Below are 22,869 nucleotides of genomic sequence, written 5' to 3'. Positions count from 1 at the left end.
TTGAATGGATATAGTGGAAAATACATGACATTATTTGAGTGATTTATTTTGGTATGTGTAACTCTTTTTTGTTGTTTGAGGTTTTTCTTATGTGGTTTTAATCAATTTTCTTTCTTTCTAATTACTCTGATTTTTTAATGTTGACATTTACAGTTGTAAGGTTTTGGATTGTAAACCATAAACCCATTTTAATTATTATACAAAACTTGAGTTTCACTTGATTGTAAGCTAAAATACGTAATACCATCATTCAAACAAACAAGTGACCGAACAAGCGATGGAGCTAGCAACTGTAAATAACACTCTTTAATAAGTAATATACTCATCATGTGATCAAAGAATATAGAGAAAAACGAGCTATCATCACTAAGGTATTGCCCCACTTTGTTAGGAACCCAATTACCCAAACATACATATCTTGAAGATTAGGAGCATCCTAGTAAGTTGAAAATAAGATGTTTGGCTTCAAAAGGAAAATTATGGTATATAGATTGAATGGATATGGTAGCAAATACATGACATTATTTGAGTAAGAATATGTTCCATGCATGCATAGAATATTATTGCAGATTGATGGATAGACTTGTATAGGAAATGGTAACCACCCAATGAGCCTTCTTGTAACTATCAACAACCCACCAATGTCAGCAAGTATGTTTTACAAGATATATACACAAATTCAAAGCCTGCCAAATTTGGCACCAGATGCCAATTCCCATAGGCCAATAAAGCGGAACACAACAACTAGGAGGCCAGCAGGTGCAGTCTCCAAGTGACATTGTCCCGCCATCCGCCAAAAACTTTGTGTGGCTACTTGCCATTGCCACTGCTAGTGCACAACAACAAGGCCTAGACCTAGGTCTGTCGAGGTCCGCTTTGTCATCCATCAACTACGCCAAAATGCACGATAAAATACTTTAGCTTAGGGCACAATGTGATTCCTTTATGCTTTGAGCAAATATAAAAAGATTTGCACGAAAGCGAAATGGACCATAAACATATGTGTGTGAATATATATATATATATGTGTGTGTGACAGATTCGTGACATAAATTTTTCATACAATGTTTTACAAACATTTTTGTGTGGCAATTATTTTGTATTGTATTTTAACGATCTAAATCGTTTATCTTCTAGATTTTCTCTCAAAGATCACGTCTACCAAAAATCACTCAAATCTGAAATCATATGACCATCAGATTAAGAGTTTAGAATTTTTTTGTAGAACCATATTCGTTCATTGTATTCACTACAATGATTGTCTTAATAATTTTAGATTTATCTAATTTTTTTTGTTGATACCATTGCTATTACAAAGTTGCAGTTGTCAAAATGTGATCGATGTCGACATGGCTGTAAATATATCGTCGTTATTGTACCTGCAACTGCAATTTGAGTGGAACGTTGAAAAGATGTATATGTGTGTGTATCTAGGAAATTGAACTGCCAAAATCACTTATCTAATTGTTAATATCTACTTTGTATTAATAGTAAACAACAAGAAAATGATTGAGACAACTCCTAATTTCAAAAAATACGGACCGATTATTTGAGGCATTGAGCGGGTCGTACTTCTAATCTTAGCCAAAATTTGATTAGTTGACCTTATGGTTGCCTTACGTTTTAATGGTGACAAGGGTAAGGTTAGCCTCTAATAGAACGAGTGGCAAAGAGAGGGGTCTGCTACATCTGTTTTGCAACCATAAAACCCTGGCTCGTTTGGTTTGCTGATGGGATTAGACCTTAAAAATATGATTAGATTAGCATAAATTTGTAAGACAAGACTTGTAACTCATGTGTAAAAATATGTTAGATAACTCACTCTATTGTGGATTCATAACCTATCATATATAATTATGTTCATCTCACATTTTGACACAACAAATAGCAGACTGGACATAAGTCTATTTTAATTGGTCACAACCTATCTCATCTAACTCACCAAGCGCAGCCATATATATGTAATTAACTCTTGACGGCATGCCTTATTTTATTTTCATGATCCACTAGTACCATGTATATGAATTTCGGTTCATAGGTTTGTCAAAAAAAAAAAAAAAACAAAAAACGAGAAAGAGTTAGCAAGATAACTTTGAAATATAAGTAGATTAACAATAACAGAAGTCTTACTCAATTAGGGTTTGTTCAAGTGGAGAGGTACGAAAAGAGCGTGATTAGGATTAGTTTAATTTTCTTCAATGTGATAAACAAAAAGGGAATCAAAGTCTAATGCTCCGCACGTGCGTCATCAAATGTGTAGATTTCTGACAAAAAATGAGTAAGAAATTGTAATTATGTGCCCCTTCATGATAACTTAAGAACACCTCTTTGATCTTTTGTTGATCTCCATTACAATATGATTAAGAGGTGTATTAGATTAAAGAACAATCTTGTCACTAGTTTTTAAACAAAAAATTATCATAATTATCACCTAATCAATAGTTTAGAACATGAGAAATGTCTCATCCAATACTAACATATTAACTTGTAACAGCTTCCGTTACTAATATTTTTGTATTTTATAGAGATTGTCAACGAACGACCTTTGAATTAGCAATAAACTACCCTAAATGATGTGAGATAAACTCATAAATTCTTATTGTTTATGCGTATCAAATGTTGACTAACTAAATACAGAGAATGGTATGCTGCAACTAGACATTGCGCACACAAATTTTCTCATTTATTATTGATGAAAACCAAGTTGATATATCATAAATTTACATATATAAATGTTCTCCTCGTCACCATGTGATTAAATAATGCATAATCAGTTATTCTTGAATTTGGTATCAAGGGTGGACAGAAGCTCCCACATTATGCACAAAATAAACGAATAGAAACAATTAATACAGTTATGAGAAAACTACAAATTAATGAAAAACCTAGAGATGCTTAAATATTCGTTTATTAATTGATTTGCCTCCTAAAACAGTTTTTAATCTCACTTTACTTCTTGAAATTGTCAAAATCGAGTCATTTCACTCTTTTTATGTTCACGCTAGCAGAGATTTGACAAATTTAGAGGTTCACGGCAATGAAAATTTTATACCTCGTCAACCACAATAGCTCGTGTCTGCTAACATGGTATGAAATGTCCAGATTGCTCTTTCATTTAACATCCCTAACAAAATTGACGAAGATGAAATGACTCAATTTTGACAGCTTTAAAGAAAAAAAGTGAGGCAAATCTAATTTAAAGAGTAAAATCAGACTAAAAGGCAATTTCAGGAGGATATCACTGCATAACCCCAAAATAATAGTCATGAAAACTACCTCAAAATAGCATCACGCAATGAAAGACATAATCAAAAGTTTTTGCAAGTTCTTTACTGAGAATTAATATTATATGAAACGGTGTCAATATTTGCTTACTTCATAACCACGCGCATAAATATATTATATATGCTAATTAATTAAGCAACGGACAAGATTCATCGATGGTGGCTTGCGCAATTTTTAGGTAAACGGTGTGTGACACTGACCCCAGATTGTGTTGACAATCCTTTAATTTTAATTCATGTCACCTTCGAATAATATATGAATGGTGCTATTCACACACTTTCTTACTCTAATATTTAATGGTGAACTGGTAATCAAGGAAAAAAGAAAGAGAGAAAATGCAATTTTAGAAAATGAGTTGTTGAGTTTTTTTTTTTCTTTTAAATGATTGATAATAAAATAGAGTGGTGTTATCTACACCCCTATTTTTACCTCTCACACACAGGGACGAAGCCAGAAATTTGTAGGAATGGAGGTATCCTCAAACAACAAAGTTACAATTAAAAAGCTAAAAAATTTACCAAACAAAACACTTATATATTAATTTATAAAATTTTTCAGACAACATATTACAATATATCTCGACACATTTTCATGTTTAGCAGGGCACCGATGTCACATCCCTGCCCGGGGCAGATCACTTCCCAGGCCCGCTCCACCACCGTAGCACGATATTGTCCGCTTTGGGCTTACCAAGCCCTCACGGTTTTGTTTTTGGGAACTCACGAGCAACTTTCCAGTGGGTCACCCATCATGGGATTGCTCTAGCCCCCTTCTCGCTTAACTTCGGAGTTCCTACGGAACCCGAAGCCAATGAGCTCCCAAAAGGGCTCGTGCTAGGTAGAGATGGGAATATACATATAAGGATCACTCTCCTGGTTGATGTGGGATGTCACAATCCACCCCCTTAGGGGCCTGACGTCCTCGTTGGCACACATGCGGCCAGGGTTAGGCTCTGATACTAATTGTCACATCCCGGCCGGGGGCGGATCACCTCCCAAGCCCGCTCCACCACTGTAGCATGATATTATCTGCTTTGGGCTTACCATTCCCTCACGGTTTTGTTTTTGGGAACTCACGAGCAACTTCCCAGTGGGTCATCCATCATGGGATTGCTCTAGCCCCCTTCTCGCTTAACTTCGGAGTTCCTACAGAACCCGAAGCCAGTGAGCTCCCAAAAGGCCTCGTGCTAGGTAGGGATGAGAATATACATATAAGGATCACTCCCCTGGGCAATGTGGGATGTCACAACCGATATGCAAAACGGTGGACTATTTTAATTGTTTACCTATTTTTTTATTTTTAATTTAATTAGGGCTGACATCAGAATTGAAATGCAATTTGTAGTTTAATTAGGGCTTGAGAAGTGGAATGCAAAAGTACACAAATTTTTATAATTAAAAAAAAAAAATTTGAGTGGGGGCGGATGCCTCCCCTAGGCCCTTAATAGCTTTGTCCTTGCTCACACACCCCTCTCATTTCCCGGTCATCCGATTGAATGAATTGAAGAAAATCAAGTGATGCGATAATTTATACGCACACAAATTAAACCCTCTTTTTATCAATTGTAGTATAGGTGCAAGTAGGGATCGTTCTGGACCGGGGATTAGGAGGGATTGTTAATCACTTGGATTTGACTTAAAAACGTAAAAACATAATATAAAACACTAAACTAGACTCAAAGAATGTAAAACTAAACTTTAAAACACTAAAACAAATCAAAAGACTCAAAATGCTTTTAAAAACACAAACTAAAATGCTATACTAAACTCGAAGAATTCAAAACTAAAAATAAGAAAGATTAAGACTAAGACTTAAACGAAATATGGGGGGATTGATTTTGGACGAATTTAAACTAAAATGGATAGATTGTAAAGAAAACAAATTGTAAATATGAAATTGACGGAAATGAATGGATGGTATGGCTAGCTAAGGGGTTCATATTGACACACCCCGACCGAGATCAGGGCATGCTGGCCGTCACGCGAAGGTGACGTAGCCATGTGCGCGTGCGGAAGCTAAAGGTATAGTAATATAAAAGTACGAATAATTAAAAACCTAATAGCATACAAAGTACTAGTGTATGTGAGACACAATTCAGAGCAAGTCTACAGCAGTCGAAAAAGGAAAGTTACGACATATGTACACCCGAAGGTGACCCTACAATGGTGAGTGTCTGTCAGAAATGCCGGGACGCCCTCTGGGATGGACCACCGAACTTGCTAGACCACTAGAACCTGGAGGGGCGCAAAAACAAAAGCGTGAGTGGGCAAAAACAAAGCTCTTTTAAAACTCTTTAACAAAAATACATTCTAACCCCTCGCCGTAAAACCTGTATACTTCCCAGAAAATGAACATATATACGTATGTATAGGTATGTCAATAATGCTCCACATATGCCATTCATGCTCACAATATGCCATTCATGCTTGAGAATATGCCACAACAGAATCTCATAATCAAATGTAATTGTTCAAGCATAATTCACATCAATAACATATAATCTGGCAGCCGGGAGTCACCTAACGTGACCTGTACGGCTGCATATAGAGCTTCAATCTCAACTCAATATCTGAATCTGCACACGAGTCGGAACCACCTAACGTGGTCTGTACGACAAGACTGGGTGTAATATATACGCTCTAGTGCTACGATCACGTGAAGACTGTGCGAATAATCGCGGGTCACCTACGAGTCGGAACCACCTAATGTGGTCTGTACGACAAGGCTTGCACCTAACTTGGATCCAAGGCGAGCGTGTGGTGCTGGTGAACATCACGTGAAGGACTGTGCCCTGGCCCTGGGCGGGAGCACTAACACCGGGGGTGCAGATTATGAGCTCTCTAAGCATTTCAAACTACTATTGCATAATAAACAGGAATGCATAACCACATGAATACCGCTTACCTGGCACTTACCTGTGCGTCCACAGCACCAAATACACATTTATATATGTATGCCAACTACCAACGCACGTGATGATGCGTAAACAATATTCAAATGATGCATGGCATAAAACATATAACCTTTTCTATTTAATTTCTGGGAATTAATATGTATATAGGTATATACGGAAAACAAAAGCCCACTCACTGATAATTAGAAGGGTCGTAGCCCCCCTGCCTCGAGTGCGTACGCTCGTCCTCGGAAAACGAATCACCTATACGCGACAAAGTTACGAAAACATTAATTTAAAAGCACCTAAGCAACTTCTCGTAATAACTTCTCAAACATTGCTCAAAATGGACAAATGAATATACCAACGTGACCTACACAACCTCAGGATCACGCCCATATTTTTAGAAAAATTTTTGGACCACGCACGCGCCCCCACGCGCCTGAACACGCACGGACCTACGCGCCCCCACGCGCGGCCCACGTGCACTGCACACTGACGGCGTCAGTTGACGCCGTCAGGAATATTCCGTTAACTGACGGAATATTCCGTCAAATCTAACCGGATTCTGTCACTGCCGTTAGGAATATTCCGTTAGACTTAACGGAATATTCTCCTTTCTTCTCCGGCGAGACGCCGGCGCCGGCGACGGCGCCGGAAAACTGGGTAATTTTCAAACTAAGTTTTCTCCTTCGTTTTTCAACCATTTTTCACGTTCTTTATACCAAAATGAAGCTTAGGACTAGTAGAATCACGTTAGACTAGTTTTAAGGCCTAAAAATTGCTAGATCATACCTGTCTTCAACTTCAAGAATCGGCCAACTTCGTACAGGACGATCCCGACGTCCAAATTCACCCAACGAACTACTCCGAGGCTCCTTGGGACCTCACAAGCACAACTACAAGCTTAGAAATTCCAAAAACAAGCTAGTTTAGGTTTGCATGAACAGTGTTCAAATCGGACCTCGTGATATCGACGTGAAAATGGTGTTTTCCTTACCTGAAAATGGCACCTTTGAACTCCTCTCAGCTCCACGAACACGATGGTGGTCTTGGTTTCTTGTTTGGTGAAGATTTGATTAGGTTTGTATGTGTGTCCGTGTGTAGAGGAAGAAGAAGAAGAAGAAGGTGAACTCGGGGAGGAAGAGAGAGAGAGAGAGAGAGACTGAGAGAAGAGACAGAGTGAGGGAATGAGGGAGGGAATCCCGGGAAAGTGAGGGTGAGGTGTGAGTGTGTGTGTGGTCCTACAACACCACACTACACAACACTTAACGTACACAAACAAATTAGGGTAAAATTGTCATTTTAAATGTACGTCTCGTTAGTTTCGGGACGGGATGTTACAACCTACCCTCCTTAATAGAATTTCGTCCCGAAATTCAAACTAACTAATTACACCCCTAACGGTCAAAGAATAATCTTGGATACAAATCCCTCATCCTATTTTCTGTCTCCCATGTCGCTTCTTCAACCGAGTGATTCCTCCACAAGACTTTCACCAAATTCACCGTTTTGTTCCTCAGAACCTTCTCTTTCCAATCTAAGATCGTTAACGGTTCCTCGTCGTACGTCAAATCTGGATTTATCTCTAACGGTTGAGGAGGGATCACATGCAATGGATCAGCAACGTAATGTCGGAGCATAGACACGTGAAAAACGTTATGCACTTTAGCCAACTCCGGAGGCAACTCCAACCTATAAGCTACCTCACCAACTTTTTCTGTGACTATGTACGGTCCAATATACCTGGGACTCAACTTCCCTTTCTTTCCAAACCGCACAACACCTCTCCACGGTGAAAGCTTTAGAAATACCCAATCTCCGACCTCATACGTTCTGTCCGTAGCATGTCGATCTGCTAAACTTTTCTGCCTGTCCTGAGCTGCTTTCAGGTTAGACCTAATTACCTGAACATTTTGAGTAGTCTCCTCGACAATCTCCGGACCTACCAAGACTCTTTCGCCAACCTCCGACCAACATAACGGAGTGCGACAAGATCTACCATACAAAGCTTCAAATGGCGCCATGCCAATGCTCGAATGGAAACTGTTGTTGTAAGCAAATTCCATTAAATCTAATCGCTGGTGCCAAGCATCACTGAACTGTAACACTGATGCTCGCAGCATATCTTCCAAGGTCTGAATAGTTCTCTCAGACTGTCCGTCCGTTTGTGGATGATATGCCGTACTGTAAAGTAGTCTCGTACCCAAAGCTTCCTGAAAGGCTACCCAAAACTTTGATGTGAATCGTGGATCACGATCCGAGACAATACTTACAGGGACACCATGGTACTTCACAACCTTTGAGATAAACAATTCCGCTAACCGGCTCAAAGAATACTTCTCTCTTACTGGAATGAAATGTGCCGACTTAGTGAGCCGATCAACGATCACCCAAATGCCATCAAAGCCATTATGTGTACGCGGCAACTTGTACACAAAATCCATAGTGATATTTTCCCACTTCCACTCTGGAACGGGAAGCGGCTGTAACAATCCAAACGGCTTCTTTCTTTCTGCTTTAACCTGCTGACAAACAGCACAACTGCTCACATACTCAGCTATCTCCCTTTTCATACCCGGCCAATAGTAAAATGGTCGAATGGTATGATACATTTTGGTTGCCCCTGGGTGCATGGCATAAGCCGAGATATGTGCTTCATCAAGAATTTCCTTCTTCAAGTCCACATTACTAGGCACGAACATTCTACCCTCTAACATCAACATGCCATCAGAATCACGAACTCTGAGATCTCGCCACCTTCCTTGACCTCGAGCTTGAATTAGTTCTTGAATCTGTTCATCAGCTACCTGAGCTTCAAGCACCCGATCAACTAAGATTGGCCTAACTTGAAAATTAGCAAGTAATGCCACTTCTCGATCTTCTGCTTCTAACCTTACTCCCGTAGCACGCAAGTCCACCAAAAGAGGAATACGACTAGCGTACAACGCATTGATACGGCCATGTGACTTCCTGCTAAGTGCATCGGCTACTACGTTCGCACGACCAGGGTGATAATCAATCGTGCAATCGTAATCGCTGAGCAACTCCAACCACCTCCGTTGACGAAGATTAAGTTCCTTCTGGGTAAAGAGATACTGAAGACTCTTGTGATCTGTGAAGATCCTACACTTTTCTCCATAAAGATAGTGTCTCCACAACTTCAACGCAAAGATAATAGCAGCCAACTCCAAATCATGTGTAGGGTAATTCATTTCATGGGTTTTCAACTGCCGCGAAGCATAAGCAATCACCCTACCATGCTGCATCAATACACATCCCAGACCATTCAAGGAAGCATCGCTATAAACCTCGAAATCACCACTATCGTCTGGAAGTGCCAAAACAGGTGCATTAGTAAGACAATGCTTCAACTGCTGGAAACTTTGCTCACACTTATCATTCCACTCAAACTTAACATCTTTCCTTGTTAATCTCGTCAGTGGCAAAGCAATTACCGAAAAATCCTTAACGAATCTCCGATAATATCCCGCCAAACCAATGAAACTTCTCACCTCAGTGACGGTTCGTGGTTGCTCCCAACTCTCCACAGCTGCAACCTTCTGAGTATCAACCAGAATACCTTGAGCAGAAATGATGTGCCCCAAAAACGCGACTTGATCTAACCAGAACTGGCACTTACTAAACTTAGCATACAATTGGTGTTCTCTCAACCTTTTCAACACCAAAGTAAGATGTCGGACATGTTCCGCTTTGGACTTAGAATACACCAGAATATCGTCAATGAAGACAATGACAAATCTATCCAGGTAAGGCTGAAATACCCGGTTCATTAAATCCATAAAAGCTGCTGGTGCATTCGTCAACCCAAATGGCATAACCAGAAACTCGTAATGACCGTAACGAGTCCTGAACGCCGTCTTAGGAACATCATCCCTACTAATCTTCAGCTGATAGTACCCAGACCTCAAGTCTATCTTAGAAAATACACAAGCACCTCTCAGCTGATCAAACAAATCGTCGATACGAGGCAATGGATAACGGTTTTTAATCGTCACCCGATTCAATTGTCTGTAGTCGATACACAGCCTCAAAGTCCCATCTTTCTTTTTCACAAACAACACTGGAGCGCCCCAAGGTGAAATACTAGGCTGAATGAATCCCTTATCCACTAATTCCTGTAATTGCACTTTCAATTCCCTTAACTCAGCGGGAGCCATACGATAAGGAGTTAATGAAATAGGATTGGTACCTGGAAGCAACTCAACAGTGAAATCCACATCTCGATCTGGGGGTAAACCAGGTAAATCTTCAGGAAAAACATCAGGGAAGTGTCTAACCACTCTCACATCCTCAATTCTGCTTGGAACGGCCTCCTCTAGTACCACATGAGCTAGATACCCCTGACAACCTTTAGTCAACAACTTCTTCGCTCGTAAAGCCGAAATAACACCATGTCTTACCCCACTCTGCTCACCCACAAAAGTAACCTCAGGTAATCCAGGACGGTGAAAAGTAACTACTTTCCCGTAACAATCAATTTTGGCACGATAGAAGTGCAACCAATCATTGCCCAAAATCACATCAAAATCGACAATATCTAACGGAATAAGATCCGCGGGCATAACTACACCCTCTACTATCACTGGACATCCTGGGTACACACAATCTACAACACATCTCTCTCCTCTAGGCATAGCGAACTCTAAATCGTACCCTAGAGGTGTGGGGCGAGGTTGCGTTACTTGAGCAAATGTATGAGAAATAACGGAATGTGTAGCTCCACAATCAATTAAGACTCTAGCAAAATAACCAAGAATGTTTAACGTACCCATTATCAAGTCCGGGTTGTTCTGAGCATCCTGCAGGGAAATATTGTGAATACGCCCCTGGCCCTGCTGTCGTCCTCCACGACCTCTGCTCGCTTGAACACCGCGACCTTGAGCTCCACGCCCCTGACTGGGCTGACCCATCTGCCTCGAAGACCCTGCACTACTAGTGGCATTCTCACCCTGCTGATACTGTCCTCCTTGGTACCACTGAGAACCACTTGTTGGAGCTGGAGGATACGGCATGTAGTTGCTGGGATACGGGGGATAACCACCTTGTGAATACGGGTCCTGGGGGTACTGATACGGTCCCGGGGCATAGGGAACAGCATCACCCTGATAGTGATAGGCACCACCTCTACCTGTTTGACCATAATTACTCGGACCTTGGATTTGCCGAATCGGTGCAGGTGGCGGCATAAAGGTCTGCTGCGGCTTCTGTTGCTGACCCTGGGGACAATTCACCGCTCTATGTCCCATCTGCCCACACGTGAAACAAGCACCGTTGCCACGCCTACACTCGCCGAAATGTCGATTATTACATCTACGGCAAAATGGGAGTCGGTTTCGGCCACCATCATCTTGTCTCTGGCCTCGAGCACCTCCATAAAACCTACCTCCACGTCCTTGTCCAGAGGCACTGAAACCACCACTAGACGAACTTGAACTTGCACCACCCCTTTTAAAGTTCTGAGTTTGGCGAGGCCCCAACGATGTTTGACCTTTTCCTTTGTCGTCTTTCTTCTGATTGCCGTTTTTCTCTTCGTCACTATCACTTGACATATTCTCAGAGTCCTCTACCCTCAACAATATCTCATAGAACTCCTGATATGACTCACAGTGAGTAGTAGTTACCATAGAACGCCATTTCTTCTTAGTGCCCAAGCGAAAACGACGAAGCATCTCCGCCTGATTACCAGCGACATCGGGATAGTAACGAGACAAATCAGTGAACTTACGATAGTACTCGTTAGCCGTCAACTTTCGCTGTTTCAATTCAGTGAATTCCTGTTTCTTACGGTCGATATACTCAGGGGGTACAAATCTCCTTTGAAACACGTCTTTGAAAACATTCCAATCGGTCCTCTGAGCTGGAGTCAACCTACGAAGTTCTTGCTCCCACCAAGCTGCAGACTCCATCTCCAGAAACCAAGAGGTTGTCTCAACCCACCTTTCCATAGGAAGGTTCCCCTGGTTATGCAACACACGGAAAGTCTTCTCTATGTGTTCCAACCAACGTTCTGCGCCTTCGTGACCCTCGTTACCTTTAAACTTATCCAACTTCAAGTTATACATAGTCTCCAGAGGAGTCCTCTGGGGAGGGCGCATCACTGTTTGAAGGGCTGTAGCAATCACTTCCCCCAACTGAGTAAGATCAGGAAAACTAGACTCATCTGAGCGACGTGGTTCCCGACGAGGCGGCATGATTCTGACAGAAGACACCAACTATTAGAATACTCACAAAGACACAGGACTGCCAAACCTAGGCTCTGATACCAAGCTGACACACCCCGACCGAGATCAGGGCATGCTGGCCGTCACGCGAAGGTGACGTAGCCATGTGCGCGTGCGGAAGCTAAAGGTATAGTAATATAAAAGTACGAATAATTAAAAACCTAATAGCATACAAAGTACTAGTGTATGTGAGACACAATTCAGAGCAAGTCTACAGCAGTCGAAAAAGGAAAGTTACGACATATGTACACCCGAAGGTGACCCTACAATGGTGAGTGTCTGTCAGAAATGCCGGGACGCCCTCTGGGATGGACCACCGAACTTGCTAGACCACTAGAACCTGGAGGGGCGCAAAAACAAAAGCGTGAGTGGGCAAAAACAAAGCTCTTTTAAAACTCTTTAACAAAAATACATTCTAACCCCTCGCCGTAAAACCTGTATACTTCCCAGAAAATGAACATATATACGTATGTATAGGTATGTCAATAATGCTCCACATATGCCATTCATGCTCACAATATGCCATTCATGCTTGAGAATATGCCACAACAGAATCTCATAATCAAATGTAATTGTTCAAGCATAATTCACATCAATAACATATAATCTGGCAGCCGGGAGTCACCTAACGTGACCTGTACGGCTGCATATAGAGCTTCAATCTCAACTCAATATCTGAATCTGCACACGAGTCGGAACCACCTAACGTGGTCTGTACGACAAGACTGGGTGTAATATATACGCTCTAGTGCTACGATCACGTGAAGACTGTGCGAATAATCGCGGGTCACCTACGAGTCGGAACCACCTAATGTGGTCTGTACGACAAGGCTTGCACCTAACTTGGATCCAAGGCGAGCGTGTGGTGCTGGTGAACATCACGTGAAGGACTGTGCCCTGGCCCTGGGCGGGAGCACTAACACCGGGGGTGCAGATTATGAGCTCTCTAAGCATTTCAAACTACTATTGCATAATAAACAGGAATGCATAACCACATGAATACCGCTTACCTGGCACTTACCTGTGCGTCCACAGCACCAAATACACATTTATATATGTATGCCAACTACCAACGCACGTGATGATGCGTAAACAATATTCAAATGATGCATGGCATAAAACATATAACCTTTTCTATTTAATTTCTGGGAATTAATATGTATATAGGTATATACGGAAAACAAAAGCCCACTCACTGATAATTAGAAGGGTCGTAGCCCCCCTGCCTCGAGTGCGTACGCTCGTCCTCGGAAAACGAATCACCTATACGCGACAAAGTTACGAAAACATTAATTTAAAAGCACCTAAGCAACTTCTCGTAATAACTTCTCAAACATTGCTCAAAATGGACAAATGAATATACCAACGTGACCTACACAACCTCAGGATCACGCCCATATTTTTAGAAAAATTTTTGGACCACGCACGCGCCCCCACGCGCCTGAACACGCACGGACCTACGCGCCCCCACGCGCGGCCCACGTGCACTGCACACTGACGGCGTCAGTTGACGCCGTCAGGAATATTCCGTTAACTGACGGAATATTCCGTCAAATCTAACCGGATTCTGTCACTGCCGTTAGGAATATTCCGTTAGACTTAACGGAATATTCTCCTTTCTTCTCCGGCGAGACGCCGGCGCCGGCGACGGCGCCGGAAAACTGGGTAATTTTCAAACTAAGTTTTCTCCTTCGTTTTTCAACCATTTTTCACGTTCTTTATACCAAAATGAAGCTTAGGACTAGTAGAATCACGTTAGACTAGTTTTAAGGCCTAAAAATTGCTAGATCATACCTGTCTTCAACTTCAAGAATCGGCCAACTTCGTACAGGACGATCCCGACGTCCAAATTCACCCAACGAACTACTCCGAGGCTCCTTGGGACCTCACAAGCACAACTACAAGCTTAGAAATTCCAAAAACAAGCTAGTTTAGGTTTGCATGAACAGTGTTCAAATCGGACCTCGTGATATCGACGTGAAAATGGTGTTTTCCTTACCTGAAAATGGCACCTTTGAACTCCTCTCAGCTCCACGAACACGATGGTGGTCTTGGTTTCTTGTTTGGTGAAGATTTGATTAGGTTTGTATGTGTGTCCGTGTGTAGAGGAAGAAGAAGAAGAAGAAGGTGAACTCGGGGAGGAAGAGAGAGAGAGAGAGAGAGACTGAGAGAAGAGACAGAGTGAGGGAATGAGGGAGGGAATCCCGGGAAAGTGAGGGTGAGGTGTGAGTGTGTGTGTGGTCCTACAACACCACACTACACAACACTTAACGTACACAAACAAATTAGGGTAAAATTGTCATTTTAAATGTACGTCTCGTTAGTTTCGGGACGGGATGTTACACATATCCATACATGTTACACTTGCATAATAAAATGATTTCCAATTGCATTTCGATAAACCATGAATTCTCAACACCCCGGGTTAATTAGGTCCGCTTAAATTAACCGTCAAGTTTTCCTTAAGTTAATGAATTGGATGATTGCATACGACAACCCAAAGCATTCCTCACAAGTTCCCTACATGAATTGCATAATAGAGAAACAAGCAAGAATCATTAAGCATCATGAAAACTATAAGTGTTGACGAGGCATTCGTTACTATGATTGCATGAAACTTATGCCAAGAATTCGTTTAACACGATTGTTTATAAGCAACCTCCACTACTTGTGAATATAAGTTCATAACGATTAGGTGAAACTCACTTATATTCTAGCGTCATATTCATGCATGAAAATTAAGCGCGCATTCTTAATAAACATACATAAATAAGTTATCGATCAAACGGTTAAACAAATTGAATCCACAACTTATGAAACACAATTAGAAGTAATCAAATCAAAATGCAAGCATAAACATATATTTCGAATCCCCCCTAGCTAAAGGGGGGTTTAGTTCCTCATACAAAACAAAGAGAATTGAAATTAAACATTGAAATCAAAGAAACGCCTAAACATTCCAACAACTCAAACTTGAATTGTATGAACGTTTAGGCTCTCTTCTCTTCCTCTTTATTGTAGCATAAGGTCTAGGGATAATTGGTTTGGGGGATGGAAGTGTGGAATGGAAGAGGAGTGGTGGAGAAGTGGAAGGGGAATGGAAAAATGGTTTTTGGATTCTAAGGGAGACTCACGGCTAAGAGAGAAAGGGATGTGTTTGTGGTGTGTTGTGTATGAAATGAGATGTTTTTGAATGAATGAATGCAAGGGTATTTATAGGAGTAGTGGAGGGAACATATGGCTATGTCATTTGTAGGTGAAGTAGGTGGATGTTGTAGGTGAGTAGGTGGATGTTGTAGGTGAAGTAGGTGGATGTTGTAGGTGAAGTAGGTGATAAGTGATAAGTGTATGATATGTTAAGTGATAAGTGAATGATTATGATAAGTGATAAATGAATGTATGATATGATAAGTGGTGAATGATAAGTGATAAGTGGTGATGATATGTGATAAGTAATGAGTGGTGATGATAAGTATGGAGCATGTGAATTAACTAATGAAGGAAATGCATGTGCAATGACAATGTGTTAGAATGGATGTGTGTTATGCATGGCATGATTGGGATTAGGAAAGGTTTTAAATGTCCTAAAACTAAAGAGAACAAAGTTCCAACACTTTGGTCTTCAATTAGGTCTTCAATTTCGTCCAACACTTTGGCTCCAAGCATAAGCTATCCATCCTTAGCCCAAAAGTGCTCCAAAAGTCTCTAAAATGCATCTTTTTGCTCCTTTAGCCCTTTGGACCTATAAACACACGAAAATAGCTTAAAGTACTAAAATAACTAAAGAAACATAACGTAAATGCACGAGAACAAGCTATTTAAGTCGCATGAATATGCTCCTATCATCAAGGAATAAAAATTAACAAGTGTGTGTTAGAAGTAAAAATAGGTGTGTGAATAACACTACTCATAAAATATTCAATGTTTGTTAAAATTGAGAGTTGTTGAAGATGAAAAGTTACATATACTAGCTGAAGTAGTTTTTTTGATACAGTTTACCTGCTAAACTAACAAAAAATTAACAAAACCATTAAAGATGTTTTTAAGTTGTTATCAAACTTTCCATCTGTAAGTTTAGATCTAAAATCTCCCACTTATAAACAATAGGATTTTTTAGATATAGATCCTTACAATTTTTATTTCCTAAATAAAAACCCACCTAGTTACAAACATCAAAATAAAACCAAAATTTGAAAATGACTACCAAGTAGAGAAGTAATTAACCTATTATTACAAAATATTTACAACTTGTACCACAATATTCAAAATAAATCAATAAATGTAATTACTCACCTTAATTACAATGAACAAATAGTTACTGCACATATTATTAACCCTAACGTGTATATATATATATATATAGTACTACTATATGTTCAAACATATTAACTAATTAATCTACCTATATGTAAATTTATGATGAGCAATAACGTATATTTTGTAGGTAAATTAATACTGAATCAAATAACATTCTTTTATTTTGTAGGTAATATATTTTCCATGTATTATTACGTAAATTTGGCACATTTTATTATTATAAGATATATGTACAAATAATAGGTAAACTAATTTTGAATCAAAATAAAATTGCTTTATTTGTAAGTAAATTAATTTTGAATGAAATAACATTTCTTCATTATGTATGTATTTTATTTTGTATGTATCATCATATATATTGGGCATATTTTATTATTATATGTATAAATAATAGGTAAACTCGTATTGAATAAAATAATAATATTATTTTTATGTAGGTACATTATTTTCAATGTATTTTGAGATTTGCTTTATTATGTAGGTAAATTATTTTGCATGTACTTTACGTTTATTGGGTAAATTATTTTTCTTTTTTTTAAGCAATCTAAAATATTTTTTTACTAATTGTTTTTTTTTTAATTTGAATAGTAGGTGCACTGAATTAAAATTTAAATCTTACATCTTTTTTTGCTTGAATTCTTACATATAGCATGCATGCATGCTTTTTTGTTTTTGTTATATATGTGTGTGTGAAATAATTTATCTACAATTATATGTAAAATATAATTTGATTGACTAAACTAAGCATGTGTTATTACATATATTATGACACACCCCGACCGAAATCAGGGCATGCTGGCCGTCACATGAGGGTGACGTAACCATGTGCACAGTGCGGAAGCTAAGAATAATAATAAAAGTACGAACAAATAAAAATCAAACTACATACAGAGTAGTTAACATACATGTGCAAGCGTAGGTGTGAAAAACAATATTCAGAGCACAGAAAACCTATTGCAGTTTAGAAGAACAAATACTAACTAAACACACCCAGAGGGGGTCCTACACTGGTGATAATCTGTCAGATATGCCGTGAATTCCTCGTGAGCCACCAAAAGAGCAATCCAAACTAGAACCTGGAGGGGCGCAAAACAGAAAGTGTGAGTGGGCAAAAACAAAGCTTTTCAAAATCATTTCATTATCAAAAGTTCTAACCCCTCGCTATAAAACCTGTATAGTTTCCCAGAAAATAGAATATACACATATATAGAAAACATGCTCAGAAATATGCCATGTTGAATGCCCCCACATAAAATATAAGTAAACCAGGTAATGCCAATCAATGCAAGTAACATGTCAGCCGGAGTCACCTAACGTGACCTGTACGACTAAATCTAGAGCTCAAATCCCCAACTCACTAACTATACCTGCACACGAGTCGGAACCACCTAAAGTGGTCTGTACGACAAGACTGGGTGTAAATAAATACGCTCAAGTGCTACGATCAAGTGCTAAAGATTGGAATCGAAAATGCTGGCACCGAACAAGACAAAGAAGACCGATGAGAGAATCAAGAAAGAGATAGAGTGGGAGTTGGACAAGAAAAGAGGGAGAGGGAAAATACATGGAGAAAAAGAGGGAAAGCTTTCAAAATAGAGATAGAGAGTTCTAGAAAAGGAAAAAGAAAACAAAAGAGAATTGCTTTTTATTATCACACTTATTAGTCCGACACTGCACCAAACTCTTTACTAAGTTAATTCAGCATAGTCTATTGTAAGCCAGTTCAGCTTAGTCCCTGAAGTCAGTCTAATGTGAGATAATCCAGTTCAATAAACGCACCTTTTAGATGAGCATACATGTGGTAAAAGACTCTTTTTATTTTATTATTTATTTCTTATTAAAATCCACTTAAAAACAATGAATTTACTAACCATCCAGAAACCTATTATGTGAGGTTTTTTTTTATGTATACGTCTTTTTTTTTTCTTTTTTTTGGAATTTCTAATAAAAGAAATCTCATTCTAATTACAAGTGTATTTTTTTCTTAATTCGACACACCTTATAAGTGTATTTTTTTTATAATTATAAAAATTTAAAATGAAAGTAAAATTTTTAGAATAATAATAACTACTTAATATTTCTCTATATATATATACTAGCATTTGCCTACACACTTTGTGTGTATGACCACATTTTTTTAGAAAATGAGAAGGAGAGAGAGGGAGAGAGAGAGAGAACGTGGGGGAGGGGGAGTGGGAGATTTCTGTTTTTTGTTTTTTATTTTTATTTTTTTAAAATATTAAAGGTATTTTAACATCAACTATATGTGAGGTTTTAATAAAAAAAAATTAGACCTGAGAAATTACATTATTGCCTATCATCTTTTTTTATTTATTTATGTGATAGAAGATTAAGTAATATTTTTACCATCTTTTGATTGACAAATTTTTTTTTATTAATTAATAGAGATTAATAAAGATATTAAGACCAAAAAAAAGCAGTTATCACTTATCAGGTGAACATTTGTCCATATATCTCGAACAGCGTGGACCTCCTCCGATTTGATTCTCCTCGCTACCCAAAACTTTATCAGAATCATAATTTTCTCTGAAACGGCAAAATTAGTAGAAATATAATTATTTGTTAAATCTCTTCCAGCACTTATTCAATTACGAAAAATACCAATTATTTTACCTTTTTTTATAAAATTAAAAAAGAGAAATTTTAATAATTTAAGATTCCTTCTAGGCTTCTACGTTCACAGCACCGAGAGACCGTACTATAAAAGGGAGCACACACCCATCTCCCTGTTTACGTCTCTTTGAATACAATCACTCACTGAAAGAGAGGAGATAGAGCGAGAGAGAGAGAGAGAGAGAGAGAGAGAGAGAGTCTTCGCTTCAAGTCTTTGTGTTTCTCTGCAACTATGTCGCTAGTCTCAGATCTCATCAACCTCGACCTCTCAGACAGCACTAAGAAGATCATCGCAGAGTACATATGGTCAGCCCCCTTATCCTCTTACTCTTTTAATCTTCTGTTTTTCCATACATGGACATGGTATACATATTTCTGTGTATTTATACGCATTTTATACGTATGCAAATGGGTTTGCTTGTTTTGATGAATACGTTAATGGGTTGGCTTTGGTTTTGTGTTTCGTTCTTGTGATCGACCGCTTGGAGGGTTGATTGTCAGATGGTAAAAGTCTCCATCTTCTGTTTTTCTGCAGAGAAATAACTCCTGTTTCTTTTTGGTTTACTTTGCTTTCTGTTTTAATTTCGTGTTTTTCTACTTTGTTGGAGTAAACTTTTTATTCTTTGTTTGCTTTGATCTTGTTTAATTCGGTTGTTGAAGTTCCAAGGTTTTCTACTTTTTTTCTAAAATTGACCTGCTATTTGTTCATAGATGTGTATATGTATGTTTCCTGTTGAGTGTCACTATCTTTTTTAGTTTGGTTTTGTTAATCCTTTCCAACTTAATCATGTTATTTACTTGGGATTTACCTTCTTTGATTACTTTGCTCAATACTTTTGAATTACTGGAACAGGATTGGTGGATCTGGAATGGATATCAGAAGCAAAGCAAGGGTAATTAATCTTCTCCTTCTCTTTGATCTTGTTATCTTGATTGGTTAATTGTTATCTTGATTTGTTCTTAATTAATTTGTTGAAATAGTAATATTTGTTTTCGTGTGTATGTAGACTCTGCCAGGACCAGTGAGTGATCCTTCAAAGCTTCCCAAGTGGAATTATGATGGTTCCAGCACAAATCAAGCTCCTGGAGAAGATAGCGAAGTTATTTTATAGTAAGCTTTCCTTCTTTCTTTTTTTCTTTTAATTTTGTTGCCATTTTTCTCTTAATAGTTATATGTTTATATTGTTTAATCGCTGTTATTGGTTTTAATATGTCGTCTTTTTATTGAAATGAATCAGCCCTCAAGCCATTTTCAAGGATCCATTCAGGAGAGGCAACAACATTTTGGTGAGTTATCAACGATCTCCTACCTTTTATAATCTTCTATCTTGTTATTTTCCACTTTCAATTCAGTTGAGATATGGCATGCTGTGAGCTATTGAACTTATCTGTGTTTCTCAATGATGTTCAACTTAGGTGATATGCGATACCTACACACCCGCTGGGGAACCAATTCCAACTAACAAGAGGGCTGCAGCTGCAAAGATTTTCAGCCATCCTGATGTTGTTGCTGAAGTAACCTGGTATGGACTTGAACAGGAGTACACCTTGCTGCAGAAAGATGTCAAATGGCCACTCGGCTGGCCCGTTGGTGGTTTCCCAGGCCCTCAGGTAATGGAACGCTCTGTTTTCTGAGGATGTCCTTCATATTTTATGCTCATAATAGGTTACCTAATTCTTACATGTTGCCCGACTTTGGAATTGCTAACTTCTAAGGATTCTCCGGACATATATTCTTATGTGATGGTAATTCTACTTTTTAACAAAAACATAACTTCGTTATGTTGTTTATTGCGGAACAGGGACCGTACTATTGTGCGGCTGGCGCTGACAAGGCCTTCGGGCGCGACATTGTTGATGCACACTACAAGGCCTGCCTTTATGCTGGCATCAACATTAGTGGAATCAACGGTGAAGTGATGCCTGGCCAGGTAAAAGAATCAGATATATATTTTCTTGATCTTTCTTTAATGTCCCATCTTCTGCCCAAATGTTAAAAGCATTTCTGAATATAATCCGTTAATCAATAATGCAGTGGGAATTTCAAGTTGGCCCTTCTGTCGGCATATCCGCTGGAGATGAACTGTGGGCTGCTCGTTATATTTTGGAGGTAACTTAGCATGCTTGATTGTATAATAAAATGCTGGTATTACTTTACGGTGTTGGTCAGTGAAGTTTTGTTTCTATGCGAACAGAGGATCACCGAGATTGCTGGGGTGGTTCTGTCATTTGATCCCAAGCCGATCCAGGGTGATTGGAACGGGGCTGGTGCTCACACAAACTACAGGTATATTGCCACTTATTCGTTGTTGAAGGATTTGCATCTGTTGATCAAATTATGTTACGGTTAGCATTGTTTTCTCATATGATGACGTTTGTAATGTAATGTTGTTTCAGCACCAAGTCCATGAGAGAAGATGGAGGCTATGAAGTTATCAAGAAGGCAATTAACAAGCTGGGACTCAGGCACAAGGAGCACATTGCTGCCTATGGAGAAGGCAATGAACGCCGTTTGACAGGAAGGCATGAAACAGCTGATATCAACACATTCAAATGGGGTGTTGCCAACCGCGGTGCTTCTATCCGTGTTGGTAGAGACACAGAAAAAGCTGGCAAGGGCTATTTCGAGGACAGGAGGCCTGCATCGAACATGGATCCATATGTTGTTACATCTATGATTGCAGAAACCACCCTTCTGTTGAAGCCATAAGCACACCCAGCCACACCTACACGCGTGCATTTATAAGTCTTGTGACAACGTAATCGTCTTTCATTGAGGTTGGAAATGTGATTTACCAGATCCTTTTGGATGGATCCTTGTGTGTCCTTAGCTTCAAACTAGAGTTAGCTTTGTCCTTTAAACTTTACTGTGTTGTTGCTTCATTGCCTCATCACTGTGCCCGTTGTGTTGAATAAGTGTCTTATGAATAATATTTTTCAAGGGGCTGGTTGGTTTAAATGCCATTTTACTTGTAATTCTTGACAAATGCAAGCCTCATCTTTTTTTTGTTGCTGTTCTTGTTAATTGAGTGCATTATTAGCAATTGATAACCTTAGATACACCTTCCTGTTTAATCTTTGTTCGTTTATTCATACATCTTCCTGTTTAATCTGGTTCATTTACCAATTTAATTTAATCAATTCAATGACTAGAAATAAAAAGAAGTGTAGAAAAAGAAAACAAAAGCTTGGCTCTCATTTCCTTCCTGACATTAATCTGTAAATAGGGTAATTTTTCCACCCATTAGGGGCCATAATGCCCTTGAATTTGGACCTTAATTACGCGGTGGCAATGTCAATGCAGCTTTTTACTCCATGTATTGAGGGTCAGCGACGGCATTGCCACCCCCACCATGGCTATCACAATTTCCCCAAAATTCCAACTTCAAATATTTTTATTTTCTCTAGTTTGTTCAAACCTTGTAGTTTGTACAAAAGAGGCCATTGACTGTTTGGTAGCCATGCCCCCAAATCTTGCCATTGACTGGTTGGTAG

The 22,869-nt window shown here is 39.2% G+C and overlaps 1 protein-coding gene across 1 annotated transcript; it reads left to right on the top strand.

The window, feature by feature from the left end:
* The first annotated feature begins 19,493 nt into the window (after positions 1-19,493).
* LOC137739038 (glutamine synthetase cytosolic isozyme-like) lies at positions 19,494-22,382 on the top strand. Its single transcript, XM_068478511.1, has 9 exons — positions 19,494-19,680; positions 20,228-20,267; positions 20,382-20,485; positions 20,613-20,661; positions 20,791-20,985; positions 21,177-21,305; positions 21,410-21,484; positions 21,570-21,661; positions 21,772-22,382. Exons 1-9 carry the CDS (start codon positions 19,607-19,609, stop codon positions 22,082-22,084), a joined length of 1,071 nt encoding a protein of 356 aa, XP_068334612.1. The 5' UTR covers positions 19,494-19,606; the 3' UTR covers positions 22,085-22,382.
* The last annotated feature ends 487 nt before the right edge of the window (positions 22,383-22,869 follow it).

The sequence above is a fragment of the Pyrus communis genome, chromosome 7 (assembly GCF_963583255.1).
Source record: "Pyrus communis chromosome 7, drPyrComm1.1, whole genome shotgun sequence".
Taxonomy (NCBI): domain Eukaryota; kingdom Viridiplantae; phylum Streptophyta; class Magnoliopsida; order Rosales; family Rosaceae; genus Pyrus; species Pyrus communis.
The sequence above is the reverse complement of the archived record's forward strand: the minus strand, read 5'-3'. Positions and strand labels throughout refer to the sequence as shown.